This window comes from Orbicella franksi, chromosome 12, assembly GCF_964199315.1.
Source record: "Orbicella franksi chromosome 12, jaOrbFran1.1, whole genome shotgun sequence".
NCBI lineage: Eukaryota > Metazoa > Cnidaria > Anthozoa > Scleractinia > Merulinidae > Orbicella > Orbicella franksi.
This window is the reverse complement of record NC_138156.1, coordinates 1,096,505-1,111,932: the sequence shown is the minus strand read 5'-3', so window position 1 is coordinate 1,111,932 and position 15,428 is coordinate 1,096,505. Positions and strand designations below refer to the sequence as shown.

Genomic DNA, 15,428 nt, shown 5'->3' with positions numbered 1-15,428 from the left:
TTTAACCTAATTGAACTTTCTGAATCACAGCAGAGATTAATTGAAGCTAATAGAATTATTCCCAATATGTTAATAGATTTCTATTTCAATAAACAGACAAATATTCCTCGACTCTCTCATCAACTCTTAAAGTTATGACTAAAAGTGATTTGTTATCCAACATGCAAAAAACATGTTAGGAATTTCCAAACTGAGACATACTGTAAAAAGATGAAACTGAAAGTTTAAGAATTTTGGAATTCCCCAACATTGTGGATGTTGGTAGTAGTGGTGATTTGTTAATCTCCTGGTTATTCAATTTTGATAGAACCAAAATAAATTCCCCTTCACTTGCAACTCTTGGGAAAACCTCTGTAAACAAATTCAACTTTACAGTTGATGTTCTTTTCTTAGACCTGCTATTTATTAAGATTAATGTAAAAATATTTAAGAATAAAATATTAAAAATGCACCACCTTTAGATATTGTCATATCATTGTCAAGTTAGTGAAAAGTAATAAAGTAGCTTAAAAAATTAAATATGTCAATTTGTACACTCAGGTGTGGAGCCTGGCACCATATGAGACAGGATCATAGTACAGTTGAAGTCCTATTAGGCAGCCAGGTATCAAAGTCACGAAATTATTGTCAGTAAAATACTGTCAATAAAACCTCTATTGCCTGGCCACCTCTAATAAGTGGCCATGGCCACCTTTTGGTCATCCAGATGAGGGCTTTTGTTGTCTTTATCCGTGTTAAAAAGCAATGACAGAAAAGAGTCTGAAATTGTAAGTGACAACTGATAAAAATATTCAAACATGCAATTATTATGATTGTTCTGACGTGATTCCAGGTTCACTAAGCAATTAACCTGATGGAAAAAAAAAATAACTTCAGTGTAAAGCATGTGATTTTTAAAGGATAATAGTATTTTTGTGACAAGTGAATCAGGAAAACAGTGATACGTAATCTTAATTATGAACTACAGAAGTCACATGCCCTGAGACATGTTTGTAAAAAAATAAATTGACATTTAATTCTCTAAAATTTAAGATGGCTCTGAACCCTCCACAGAATTTTTTAACCTCTGTAAAAAGTTGCATCTTATCATGCTTAACTCAATTCGATAATAAAAAAATGGGGTCACCAAGCTCGTTGAGTTACTAGCACTTAAAGCTAAAATTAAGGGGGTTCTTAAGCAGGTCATACTGTTGGTAACTTCTTGTGCTACAGAATTGACACCAACATGTTCACCAAAGATTGGACAGTTTTTTGATTCATAACCACGATTGCAGCATCAACTGATATAGAGTGCTTAGAAACTGCTTTGAGCCACCTTAATACGGGTTTGACTGTATATACTTTCTGTTACGAGCAGCAGTTAAGTACACTTGAATGGCACATGTCATACCAACATGCCTTCAGGAAAGAACAGGAGCAGATCCAAGATTTTTCAGGATGTTGCAGAATCAATGGAGCATGTCCCCAAAATGTTGCAATTTAAGAACTGGAATGTAAACACCAGAAGTACTAGTAATGTCACAAAGTAGAAATACAATGAGATACCTGTCTGAGGTGTTTGTCTTTATTTCTGCTATAAAATTCTCACTCTTCTTCAATTTTACTTAATTATTATTTTTTGGTCCTCCAAAAGGGTGGTGGCTAGCCACCCAATCCATTCCCCATAAATCAGCCCCTAAAGAAGTTAACTTTTTCATGAATTTTCAAACTTAAGCAGACAAAATTCCATGTCCATATCTCATGAACATGACTGATGACTTGTCTTGGGATGTTAAGTTACAGGTGTGAGACCAGCTACATCTTCTGCACATACAACAGGCCAGCCCAGGAAGGACACAGACTCTTCTTGTGATAATTAAGTTCTTGGGAATTTCTCCATTGTTTGTAAAGTTTTAAACAAGGCAGAACCAGAAAAGACACAGTCTATTGGTTCTCCTACTTGACTGTAGCCTTGAGCTTTAAAGAATTCCACTGCTTTCAAAGCACTCTCAACTCTAACTGGTCTCAGCCTTTTGAGCCTAAGCTCCTGCTCCATTGCAGTTAATAACAGACTTCCATAACCACGCCTCTAAGGAGGTAACATGATTATAACACCAGTTCTTAATTACTAATTAACACTTTAATTTCTAGGATCATGAAAGTAATGTGCCCTGTTACTTTAATTTGGAGTGACAAACTTTTGAGTCTGTTGCAAGTTACTAATAACAGTTACTACCCCTTGAAGGGAGCCGACTGTGTGAGTAAATCTTAGCTTCCACAGAGATTCCAACCCCTTTTGAAGGAAAATAGGGAGACTCTTGCAGCACCAAAGGTGCTAACACAAATACCAAAGACGCCAGTCTCTAAGGGGTCTTGGTCATGCTTGTCTGCCATTTTGGAGCTGCTAAATGGATTAAGACTGCTGGCCTGATGAGTCTGCACAACATGCAGTGAGAGACTGGGTGAGACAATATGAGAAGAAAGTGTAATACATCACAAAAAAAATAGCATTTTTTCCCTTGTTTTCACAATTTTATGATAAATCGGGAGAATTTGATAAGAATCGGGAGAGTGGGAGGCAACACATCAAATCAGGAGTCTCCCAATCAAATTGGGAGGGTTGGAATCTCTGCTTCCAACTTGATTAAAGATATAACTTGAATCATTTAGTTGAAGAAATTTATTATTTTATAGTGCAATGCATTTTGGTTAAGTACCTATAATGTTTATGGGACTTCCCACATTTAATTTATTTTAGAAACCACTCAGTTGAGAACAGTTTCAGGAGACCACGCAGTTTGTCTAAGACTTATGACACCCTCTAAATCACTGTAGAATTCCAAACATTATTGGAAGTCTGCATAAATTTTTCAAAATAATTCCAACCAATCTGGGTACTAAATTTTTAGTACATTCATAACTAGTGAGACATTTCTGTCAGTACAACTTGTAATTTGTATTATTTTTGCTACCCTTATATACAGAATAAAAATACAAAACAAAACAGTTTTGCTATCAATTAAATGACTCACAGTTCTTACTTGGTAGTCACCTTTGACAAAAAGAAAGTTGATCCAATGGAAGAACTCCTTGTTAGCTGAATCAACAGCATCAATCTTGGCCTGTTTAGCACAAATTACACATACAACTGGATCTAAAATGGGATGAAGTATGGTACAAGTTACTCTAAGGTTCTTAGACATAGGACCCTCTAATAACTTGACATTTTGCAACATTTGAGCTTGAGAGGGTTCTTCATTTTGTTGTAGAGCATGTTTGAATTTCCAAGTTTATGCACTGCATGACATTAAGATGGCGGCTTGTGAAGGCTCTTGTGCAGGTCAAAAGATGAGTTATAGCTCAAGTTTTTGCTAACTGAACAGTTCTTGCACTAGAAGAAATATCAATTTCAATGTGTCAGAGCTCAAGAGTAATAACCTTCCATTTCAATACCAAAACTCCATGGCAGATAATTCTCACTGTTACTTTACAGTCACCTTGTTGGTGCCCCTACGAGGGTGACCAGCATGGTCTCTCCAAACAAAATTCTATAAATTTGGGTGAAACACTTTTCTGAATAATGTGCGAATGAAAAACCGCACAGACCTAAATCTTGGAGAGGTTGTTTATATATCAATTATCTATCATTCCTGACTTAATTTATTGAATGGTTTTTTTTTTTTAATTTTTGATGGCATGACAGTGAAAACCTGCAGCCATAAGGGACCAAAAATTTTTTTTCTTTTCTGAGGGAGTGGGGGCTGGTTCTCACCTTCAGGTTGTGCATGACTTTTTTTGGTTGGCAATAGCTTGTGCAAGAATTTTTTTAAAAAAATTCAAACACAGGACCTAGAGAGTAGAAAACACTTGCCCAATTCTTTTCCCATTGCTCCCCTTGCATAAATTTTTTTCAGCAGTTTTTGCTGTGCAGGAATTCATTTTTGGTAATATTTTCCCCACCCCACCCCCCCTTCCCCACTCCTCCCCTCAAAAAATAATGGTCCATCCCCAGGTACTAAGAGATTCAGAATATCTAAACATTAGTATATTCTCAGCTCCGACTATTGCATTTCTAGCTCTCTGATTGGCTCAAAAACTCCGACTATGAGCCATTAGTCGGAGTTTTACCTTATATGGAAAACAGTGCGCCAAGTTTAAAAATTTTCCGCTCTGTAAAATTGTTGAAATAAAAATCGGCGGCAAAAACCCGATTAAGAATATACTAAAACAATTATTCCATTCGACCTTGTTGGATATGAAGTGATCATAACCAACTCGCGCTACGCGCTCGTTGGTTATTTATCACTTCATATCCAACGCGGTTTCATGGAATAATTGTTAAATAGTCAGAAGAGGAATTCTTACCTTTCAATCCAGAGATCTCTCCAAACATTATTAAATTGTCATTTGGTGGCTCCATAGACTCTCCGCAAGTTTCCCTAGCTACCTGACGAAACTTTCGTCTGTTTTGGGTTGTGCTCTGTACTTGATAGACATGAAACCCAGACTCTATCCAGTCACTTGCAAGACAAAACAAAAACACTCCACACTGTCGTAATTATACACAAGCATCCAGAGCTCGCAATATGAAAAGTCGGTAAGCTGAAATTAATTCGTCGAGACTTACAATTAAAAAGTACGATCAGGAGCCATCGCTTCAATTTGTAACAGTAGAAAAACCAAATCATAGCAGAAAATCGAAGCCGATGGTGGACGTTATTGTTTTGTTACCTCATATTCCCAAGTTCTGATCTCTATCTCTTTCTCGCTTCCACCTACGAAGATTGAACCCAATAATAGCCTGTAATTCGCCAGCTTCCTCCGTGCAAAGTACATGTGAATCTACAGTATAAGGTCGTCAGCCACGTTTACCCTTATATGGTAGCAGTCCCAGGTCTCAAACAAGGCCACGCACACCACTAGTAAGCCCCCGGCTGAGAGGCCGGGTGAGAGATACTCCCTAATATGGGCAAAATAGGATGGTTTTTTCAGCCGTTTTGGTCATAAACAGGGTATCGATTTGGCCATTGTGGTCTTAAATAGGGTATGGTTTTGTACTCTAGTCTTGAATTGGGTCTGTTTTGTAGTGGAAGCTACTTTTTCATCATTATCGATAAGACCATAAACAAAAGCCCTTCAAAAATTGTGTTTAGGGCAACTGGGTTGTCAGATGCAACGGTCATAAATAGGGTATCAAATTTTTGGTCTGGTCATAAATAGGGTAGGAAAAATCGCAGATTTTGGTCACAAATAGGGTAAGGGTTTTGGGAAGCGGGCCGCACACCCCCACCAAATTTTTCTGGGAGTATCCCCTAGGTTAGCACCCATCACAACGAGAGTGAGCGGCCACAGCATTCATGAAGAGTGAGAATGAAGAGAAAGTGTCGAAAGTCTATGTTTTTTTTCCAACTTAGACAGAATGAACTGGATTGGGGTGCAAAACCTCCTGCTACCGAGAGACCCAGGGCGGGGTGTCCAATCGATGGAAACCTATGATCAGGAAAGCAATCTATCAGTTTTTCATGCATCTGTCCCATTACTGATCATGAATTTCGTCATAACATTGTCAAAGTAGCTGTGGATCCACAAGGTGATAGCTCAGCCGGGATCAGCAGACTACTTTGATAATGTTATAACGAAATTCATTATCAATAACAGGACAGACGCATGAAAAACTGACTTCAATTTGTTTGTTACGATAACAAATTGTCAAATTGTCCACTCACACTCGTTGACACATCGCGTAAGTTATAAATTTATGATCTGTCCTCTTCTTGTGCCCTGATTGGCTCATTTTTATCATCAATAAGAGTACAGACAGATAAAATTTTAATTTATGCAAGCTTTCAAGTTCAATTTTCAGCTGTCAAACTGTCAACTTTTTAACCAATGAGATTTTAGGGACTTTCAAAAAGCGAGAAAAGCTATTGACAATGTTTGCGTCATTTTTATTGCGGAACCACTCGCCTAGGGCTCGTGGTTCCACAGTTTTTTTGACAATGTTACAATGCAATTTTTTATCAACAAGAGGTCAGACGCATCAAAAACTGACGTCAAATTGTTAAATTGACAACGAAAAGTAGCCAATGAGTGTGCAAGAATTTCTCCAGTTATCGTAAAAAGGCCACTTTCGACATATTCCAATTTGGCTTGATAGATCGAAAATGGTCTATTGATAAAATAGGTCCACTGGTATTGGTCAATCGATGATCGATTGATCGAAAGTCTCAATCAGCTAGCACCCAACCTTTTCAACACAAAGCAGAAAAATTACATCCACTTGCCCAAAAATTGCATCTTTCCCTGCTAATCAAAATTTGATAACATAAAAAAAATTTCACCGTGTTTTTGAATTATTAGCCCCTGAAGCTATAATTAAGGGTATTTTTAGCAGGTCATACTGTTGCTGTGGTAACCTATCATGTCACGAAAATTATAAGAACGTGTTCACCAATGTTTGGGCTACCATGTTTGCAGCATCAATAAATTAAATTGATAAAGAGTGGTTACAACGACCAATCAAAATCTAAGTCTTGGAAAGTGCTGGGAACTGTTTTTTGAGCCATCTTAAATTAGCCTTCTATCTGTGTAGGAAGGTAGCCTTAATGGGAGTAAATAAAAAATTGTTTGCTCTGATGGGAGAACAGAGACAGAGATGATAAGGTTTCTGAAAAGTAATATTTGTTTTCTCTCACTCAAAGACATAGGGATTTGTTTGTGCAAGAACACTTCTGTACACAAATCCGGATATACACCAAAAAATCATGCCTCCACAGAACAAGGCAAATGAACCCTTTTTGTGATGCGAACGTTGTCAATAGCTTTCCTCGCTTTTTGATTAGTTATACCTCCTACTTGAAACATGGGCAACATGTCACAACATAGTTTGTAAGTGCATTTCACACATACACAGTAAAAACTTTGTGAAAATTGAAGTTCTGTGCTGTTTAGAAATTGCAAACTTTAGATACTATCACTTGATAAACAATTATACTGATGAAATTTGAGGATTATGGCACCCAAACGATTCATAGATAATGCAGAGAGTCAATATTGCAAGAATTATTCAACTAAATTCCAAAAATTCTCATACTTTTATATCACAATGCCTTTATTCAATTTAACAAATTGACGTCAGCTTTTTATGCGTCTGTCCTCTTATTGATGATAAATTGCATCATAACATTGTCAAAGTGGCCGTGGAACCATGAGCTGCAGGCAAGTGGTTCTTCAGTAAACTTTGACAATGTTATGACGAAATTTATCATCAATAAGAGGACAGACGCATAAAAAACTGACGTCAATTTGTTTTTTTACAATAACAAGACCCCAAAATGGTCAAATGCCAGGGATAAAAGAGGGGAAAAACGCCGTAAACTTGCCGTAAACAAAGATAAGTGAATTTTATTCAAAGTGATGGGAACGTTGTCAATAGCTTTCCTCGCTTTTTGATTAGCTCCTTAAAAAAGACCATAAAATCTCATTGCTTAAAAAGTTGACAGTTTGACAGCTTGCATAAGTTAAAATTTTATCCGTCTGTACTCTTATTGATGATAAAAATGAGCCAATCAGCGCGTGAGAAATTAGACAGTTATTGTAAAAAAGAATTAATATCAACTCCAGAAAGCTGCATTTAAATACCAGTAACAGTATTTAGCATGTGGTACACCAGTTCAAAGAAAAAAACCACAGAGAACAACTCTACTATTGTTACATTTTAATGGTCTTTAAATTAAAGTGTCCCTTGCTACAACTTGATTAACTGGCTTCACTATCTGTTAGCCACACATACTCTTCCCTTCCTATGTTTGTATAGACATCTATTGATCAAATACGGAAGATATGTGTTCTAAACTAAACAATGCTACTACATCTCTATGAATAGGGAACAACTGCAAATCTAACAAATGCACTGCCATTGCCCTAATTAAGGGAAGCAATGTCTGCAGAGCACTTTGGAAACCCTAGTGTTCATCTTTCCCCATTTATTTAAGCTAAGAGTAAAAGTTCTTATTATCCTAATGACAACACAGCCACAGGTTCAGTCTCCATTATCTTTAAGTCTTAAAAGTTTAATAGTTCCCTGAAAGTTGCCACAAAAAAAAAACAATAATGAATAAATTTGTGTAAGTGCAAAAGACCACAAATTTAAAACTATTTTCTACTGATGGTGTTCAGAATATTTATAAAACACATGTCTACCAACAAAAACATGTTTCTCAGCCATTGTGTGCCTTTTCCCATGGCAGAGGGTTTGTGTCAATTGGCTCCTCATGCTGTTGGAGTGCACTGTGATTAGCCATATGTGAAATTATTTTAGTTCTGGTTGTAAAACTGCTCTAATTTTCTTACAGGTAAATATTAATTTGTGTTCTGCTATTTCAAGGAAAAAAAATTCTTTACTGCCTCATTATGCCTAGAACTAAAGAAAACTAAAACTATTTTCTTATTATGTTTCCACTGGAAGCTTGGAACTTAAACACTTCGAACTCCAATATCAGCATGAAAATTCTCCTCCCTTAAGCATCAGGTATGAGATTTTCTCTGCACTATAATCAGTTCCTTAAGGTGGCCGAACACAATTTTCGCACGCGCTTTTGCTGATGCAATTCAGCGCACGCACAATGATTGCAAAAAACAAACATGTCATCAATTGAGCAATCATTTTATTTACTCAACACCCGCAGTATCTGTGTTATTTTTCTCTATAATTGAATGCAGTGTATTGATGGCTTTAGTCTTTTATCACAAATATATGTTAGAAAAGGTAAAGATGCAAAGAACTCAGCAATTTTTAGCTTTTTCTTTGTTACCGAAAGAACCCAGTTAAATGCAGCGCATGCATAGTAAGTCAAAAAATTGCGATTGAATGAAAATTTGCACTCTCGGAAATATGCCTATTTCTCGAGAACCACCCATTAGAATTTTACGGAATTTGGCACGAAAATACTTCAGGAAATAAGTAACTGAGTGTTGAAAATAATTGAACTTAAACAAAGGAAACTCTAGATATTCCAGTAAACCTTCAACAAGAGATAATGAAAGATGTCTCTGTTAAATTATTAGCAAAATGGTGTTAACTTGTGAGAATCGTTACAAGCTTGTTGTATGCAAATTATAAAGAAAATCTAATGACTAGATTTTCTACAAATAAACAAAAGCGATTATAAGGGCCTTTTATTTTTATTCGTGTTGCCATGGCAACGGCACATACGTCAGCTTAACCGTCAAAAAACCAAAGTTTGTGTTGTTAACTTGCTTGCTGCCATTTTTGGCAACCGAGAGATCAAGGGTTTTAGAGAAAAAAGTGAATGAAACACAGGTATCAAAAACTGTGTTCAGCCACCTTAATCTAAGAATTTTTTGCAGAAATCCAGAACTGATCTCTACTGCAAATATCAAGATTTTTAAAGTTACCTTTGTTCTAAGTGTTCTTTACAACCAGTTATAATAAGTTCAATACTACAGACAAGAAAAAAAAAACAAAAAACAAATATCTCTGCAATACAATCATCTAATGTTTAGGATTGTTGACAACATGACGTGGCTGTTGCCTAGGTTACAGAAGATAAATTAGTTGGAGGTATAGGGAGGAGGTGACTCCTTGGGTGTGTCCTTCACTGCATCTTCATAGTTTGGTAACAGATTCTGTGTCTGAAGAAAGAACGTATTAGACTGAGTAAATCTTTGCTGGACAGATCACCATATAGTGAAAGAGTAAGAGAATACGCCCTTCATTACATTGAACAACATTTACCTCGTTTTCATCTGATTGAACATGAAACAGGAATGCATTGGTGGCCTGCTTCACACGGAAATTGACCAGAATTTTGTAGCATGACCAAACGCAGCCAATGAAATAGGCCTGAAAGATAAATTTTATACAGCATATTAATTATTTTGAAAGTACATTGAAGTTTGTTTTTTGTCACATATTAAATTTACTACCTTTGTCAACAAACAGTTCTTATTCATATCATTTTAGATAACAGTTCCTTAAATATATAGTGAGGTGCACACTGAGAGTAAACAAGAGCATGGAAACTGAAGTTTATTTCAACATGATCAAATGTGACAAGTCAAGTCCCCAGTCAGGCTAGACAATGTCCGATGACTGGCCATTGTTTCCAATTACAGTGTAAATGTATGTTACTTCTGAATGCATAAGCCTAAAGTCTGGTTGTCACTAGTGACACAAGCACAAGCACAAAGACAATAATTCTTATCTGACTGTGAAAACGGCCTTGACACAGGCATAAGCACAAGTGCACGCACAAGTATCAAAATTTTTCTCTTTTTCTTGTGCTTGCGCTTATGCTTACATTTGCCCTGCATCTGGTGAAAACGAAATACCGCTCGGGCATAACACAAGCACAAGGATATTTACCACACATGGTTATGTTTGGCCAATGAAAACACTGGATCCAAATTACCTCGCACCTAAATAGTTTGGAAGGTTCGGATGATTTAGCTTGTACTTGTGTTTGCATCAAATTTTGTTTTCACTTGGGTCATCCCTATTGCTTGCATTTGTGCTCGCACTTGTGCTTGCGTCGCTAGTGGAAATTAGGCTTAAGTTACACTATAGATCTGAAGTTTCCCTCCACTTTTAATGTGAACACGGAAGCTGCTTTCTAGCATTACTTAATGAGAGGTGGAACATACATTGTTTAAACTTACTTTGATTGAGAGAATGGCAACAGACACCACTACCACAGTCATCATCAGAGTCCTCATGTCCACTTTGTCCACAGCTTCACCAAAAGGAAAGTTAGGCTATAAAAATGCACCAGCAGTTTAATACTCCAATCGTTCTTTTATTTCAGTGAGACAATACAGTGGAACCCTGTTAATACAGTCACCAACGGGCTATGAAAATTTGGCCATATTAACAGGGTGGCCATATCAATGGGGTGGCCGTATTAATGGGGTAGGGTCAAACCTCATGACTGGTCTAAATTGAGTGACCTCTTAACAGATATATCACGAACAACTAACAAGCAACTCTAAACAACTCTTCTTTACTAAGCATCTGGAATGCAGATGTATAATTTTAAAATAATTGAAACTTGAATAAGTGTATGAAATATTAATAATGGAAAGATGAACATAACTAGTTTGAGTGGCCATATAAACAGGGTAAAATTATTAAGGATGATACAGGTTGGAATTTCAGAACGTGGTGGCTGGCCATATTAATGGGGTGGCCGCATTACCAGGGTTTCCTTGTGAGAAAATGTCTGGGCATTTCGCCGAGACAAAATAAAGTGGCCATAATAACGAGGTTACCATATTAACAAGGTGACCATAAGGCAGGGTTCCACTGCACAAGCAAAGTGGATAACTTCTCTGCAACTCCTAAGGCAGTCTACATTTCTCTTGCATCCTTAAACACTACAATGGTTGCGGAGGATAGCAAAACAAAGCAAAGGAGGAAAATGACTCTTAGGAGCTATGTAAAGCAGCAAATGTTGCATTTGAACCTAAGCTACTAATCCTACCTGAATCATCAGTTGAAAATACTAAAAATAATGTGCTTTACTCTTGATTTAAAGAATCACTGAAAAATATTGTTATCAGAATAAAAGCCCTGATTCTCCTCTCTTAAGTACCAGCACTGAAACCAAAAGTGCAGGAAGTCAAGTACCCAACATTCAAAAAACTTACATTGTTCTTTAGCATGAGCTTCAGCTCAGGGATATAACTGATTGCTCCAACGGCACCAAGGAGATTGACACAAAAATCAAAAACTTGTAAACAGAAGAAAGGTAGAAGATAACTGGGCTGACGCTGAAAGATAAGGACAAGATCAACTGGATCAACAGGACAAGATCAACTGACACCAACACTTCTGTATGTACAGCTGTAGTGATGCATATCAAAAAGATGAGACACATAATAGCAAAAACTCTTTCTTATATGATTCAGTTTTAATCTATCCTCATGATGCCCAAGGCTATAAGAATGTTGAAACATATTATCAGTTGTCTTGGTAACCAATTGAACAAACTGACCAACATGCACATCTTTTTCCAATAGGTTCGAGCTAAACATCAGCTATGCATGTTTGTCTTGAGTACTAATTGAATTGCATTATAACAGCAAGATCTATTATATACCCCTCCTAATAATATAAGGCAGTAGCTTTTGTGATACCAATGCCATGGGAAACAGAATTCAAACTTACAGTGATAGCACCATAAATCAGCAGAATGGTGATCAGAAAGGAACAAAATGCTATAGCCAATGCAACTGAGTTGTCAGCTGAAAACAAAGGGTAAAAAATATTAGCACAACAATAAATAACTAACTACAGCCAACTCTCATTACAGAGACATCCTTGGGGACGTCGTCAAGTGTCCGTAATAGCAAGAGTCCATAATAGCAAGGTGTGAGATAAAAAGTGCCCTTAATATGCAACAAATAACATAGACAGTGTCTGTGAAGTTATCTTAAATCTTTAATGTATTAAAGAATTGATGCGAAAATAACCATTCCAGAAGTCTTTTGAAGTGTCTTTTGACAAATGATGACCAGCAGACTGTAATTTTACATAATTACGTTATGTGAGAAGTACATGGTGTCTGCTTTATCGAGAGTCAAAACAATAAAATGGTCATTTTGGTACCACGAAAGTGTCCCTAAATCCGTAATAGCAGGAGTCATTTCCAGTCAAACCTCTATAGCTTTCGCCAGGGATCTGGATTTTGTCGGTAACAGCAGGGTGTCCGCAAGGCGAGAGTCGACTGTATTGGCAAAAGGGCTTGTTTTAACATTAGTAAAGAAGAACAATGATACACTTTTAAAAAGACCATTTGGACAAGATTACAGAACAGGACCAAACATAAAATACGACACATAATTTTCTCTTGCCTCGTGAAACTTTTGGATTTTGAAAATTTTTTTTTTGTGGAACACTTGCATAAAACTCATGACAAAAATACTTTGCACATAAGATAGCTGGTAAGTAAAGGAGCTCTAAATTATCCCTCTGTTTGTCAACAAATTCCACTTCTTAATCAGTAAGGCAAATATTTACTTCCTCCACGAATAATTTGGGCGCATGTTCATTTATTGAAACAGGAGCATACATTTCTTCCAAGAACTAAAAAGTAAAAGTGCCCTTCAAGGCTGAGACGCATTTGCACATAATTTGTAACACAGCACAATCCAAAAAGAGAAGTACAAGGAAAGTAGTGTTGATGCTATGTTCCTCCTCTAACCAAACAATCACGGAGATCATGAATGACATAGAAACAGACTAAACAAAAGCAAGATACATTGTAAGGCTGGACCATTAGGTATTCTGGGCAGGTGTCATTTACCAGATAAGCTACACTAACAGGATAGACGGATGCCTACTACCTGTGTTAAGGTTACTTTAGACCTTCAGGGAATAATTAATACTTTCTTTGCAGGCTTTAAAGCAAACCTCAATAAACTATGTATCATGAAATAGGAGTCTGTGGATGAGATTGACACAAAATTTTTACTGCTCAACTCAGTGGTTGACACATTCTAACTGGCTTATCACAGTTTGTGGATCATTGAACTGTTCTGAAAAATCATGTTTTTGAGGATAACTCATTTATGTTTCAATTTTCTTGAAATATTTTTCTAGAAAATTCTGATTAGGTTCTTGAATTTGGTGTAAAAAAATGTTTTGGAAGAAATCGGGCATTGAAGGTCTATAGTAACCTTAACTACTGCACAACAGAGCTCAAAGATGTACCTGATCGAGGGGTTGTGCCATAAGTTTCAAAATACCTCTCTTCATACAATTCTGGATGTAGAAGCATCTGAGTTAACACTACTACTCCAGCAATGTGGATCAACTAAATAAAAACAACACAATCAATGAGTTTTGCTACTCTGAGTATACATTACTGGTGGGATGTTCTAATTGGGCGCAAACATGATACCTTTGGTTGAAAAACAACTGAAGTTTTACAGCCATTAAGCAAACATTCCTGCTGAAGCTTGACTTCACTTGAAGTTTATTGACAAACATGCACGCAACTTTAAAACTGGCCTTCTTAAATGTAAGGATTTAAGAAAGAGCAGGAGTCATGGGACTCTTGGGATTGTGCACAAGTAGGATTATCTTATAAACAAAGAAGAGTCTTGAAAACCTTTGTGTCTTTCGTTCTTTGCCATGGCTCAGTGAAATTTTACGGACACTATTTGACGACAAGGTTTTTCCTTTTGGTTTAGTCAATACACATAGCAATGAAACATAGTACAAATGAGCAAAAAACTCATACAATACGACATATAAGCTTAAACAGTAACAAATTTGGTGGAACCCAGTTTTACCTCCAAATTAACTTTAGTAATCTACTTAATGGGTGATGTAAGCTTAGCAATCGTATCTTTTTATTGACGGCACAAGGTATACGTATAACTTGATAAAAAGAAATTTTAGCTTATTATTGAACAGTTCTAAATCTGACGGGCAATTCAGGTGAACTAAGATTAAGGTGATTCCCTAGTATTGCACTGCACATCCCTACTGCGCACGATTTTTGCGTCATTAGCACGCGCACATGAGCGCGTGTGCGCACAAAACGTAAGAGATTTCCCTCAAACTAAGTTTGATAGTAAAATAAATGCTCGTTTGCTCTTAAACGAGCACGGTGACCCCTACTTTTTATATCATAAATTCAATGATAACAATATCCTCAATAACTGAGAAAAACATTGGTGGAAATCTATGGCTACTTTTTTGGCAAATGAAATAAATACTACAGAGGGAGACATAACGGGCCCAACAGCACATGTCCAAATTATGTTTCCTATAAAGACTAAAAAAATGCAGGGTATTTGAAGACATTTTTTCCGACACTTAGATGAATAAACAATCAAAGAAAGTCAAACTCTGTGTGATATAACACGCTGCATTTAAAAATAATCGAGCTTATTTGTTGCACACGGAGATTACCAAAAGTCCCCTAAATAACCGTATTTGTCAGCATTTTGGCATGAAAACAAGCACGGTGACCCCCTCTTTTTACTACGTTTTTAATATCTCCTTGTCCTGTAACAACAGCACACCAAGTTTCATCGAAAATCTATGGCGGGTTCTTTTACTAGGGAATCACCTTAAGCTTCTATCTGACGCTAATTTATAGATTATATGAACACAAATTCCAAGAAAAAAACAAAACAGCCAAAGAAATCACCAATACTAGTTTCTAAATCACCCATATTTAGCTTGCTCTCATCACAAAAAACAGCACTGATGTGGTGCGGATGTTGAACCGAAGAAGAAAGAGAAAGCGAAATTTGACCTACCAGATGGCAAAATCCAAGCACAATAGTGCCGAGCCTCACGTCCATACAACAACAGCATGTCTTCATAACCGAACTGTCGCCATCTACATTGTCAGATACTCTTCTTGGCTTCATTTCTATCCAAATTCAAAGCTCAAATACGCGAAAAAAACCCA

At 36.7% G+C, this 15,428-nt stretch overlaps 2 protein-coding genes across 3 annotated transcripts; both read right to left on the bottom strand.

Annotated features, from left to right (window-relative positions):
• Positions 1-383: 383 nt before the first annotated feature.
• LOC145463388 (uncharacterized) lies at positions 384-5,647 on the bottom strand. Of its 2 annotated transcripts, XR_014041325.1 has the most exons (5): positions 4,711-5,647; positions 4,345-4,499; positions 3,021-3,133; positions 535-2,068; positions 384-455 (listed from the first exon to the last, which is right to left on the bottom strand). XR_014041325.1 is itself a non-coding variant. In XM_081447138.1 (4 exons), exons 1-4 carry the CDS (start codon positions 4,713-4,715, stop codon positions 1,856-1,858), a joined length of 486 nt encoding a protein of 161 aa, XP_081303264.1. In that variant the 5' UTR covers positions 4,716-5,647; the 3' UTR covers positions 384-1,855. The 2 variants fall into 2 exon arrangements, 1 of the variants encoding a protein (XP_081303264.1); XM_081447138.1 differs by having other exon boundaries at positions 384-2,068.
• Positions 5,648-7,683: 2,036 nt separating this feature from the next.
• On the bottom strand, positions 7,684-15,390 carry LOC145463387 (lysosomal-associated transmembrane protein 4A-like). Its single transcript, XM_081447137.1, has 7 exons — positions 15,274-15,390; positions 13,712-13,814; positions 12,167-12,243; positions 11,647-11,769; positions 10,660-10,755; positions 9,737-9,844; positions 7,684-9,633 (listed from the first exon to the last, which is right to left on the bottom strand). The coding sequence occupies exons 1-7, from the start codon at positions 15,385-15,387 to the stop codon at positions 9,553-9,555; spliced, it is 702 nt and encodes a 233-aa protein (XP_081303263.1). The 5' UTR covers positions 15,388-15,390; the 3' UTR covers positions 7,684-9,552.
• Between the last annotated feature and the right edge of the window lie 38 nt (positions 15,391-15,428).

Bases quoted from the DNA above. Each gene is read 5' to 3' on its own strand.
- LOC145463388 (XM_081447138.1), bottom strand. The intron at 3,134-4,344 runs GTAAGAATTCCT...ATCCCATTTTAG, and splicing joins AGAGATCTCTGGATTGAAAG to ATCCAGTTGTATGTGTAATT. The intron at 2,069-3,020 runs GTAAGAACTGTG...TTACCTCCTTAG, and splicing joins TTGTCAAAGGTGACTACCAA to AGGCGTGGTTATGGAAGTCT.
- LOC145463387 (XM_081447137.1), bottom strand. From the start codon at position 15,387: ATGAAGCCAAGAAGAGTATCTGACAATGTAGATGGCGACAGTTCGGTT. The intron at 13,815-15,273 runs GTAGGTCAAATT...GTTTTTATTTAG, and splicing joins TGCTTGGATTTTGCCATCTG to TTGATCCACATTGCTGGAGT. The intron at 9,845-10,659 runs GTAAGTTTAAAC...TTTATCTTTCAG, and splicing joins TTGCCATTCTCTCAATCAAA to GCCTATTTCATTGGCTGCGT.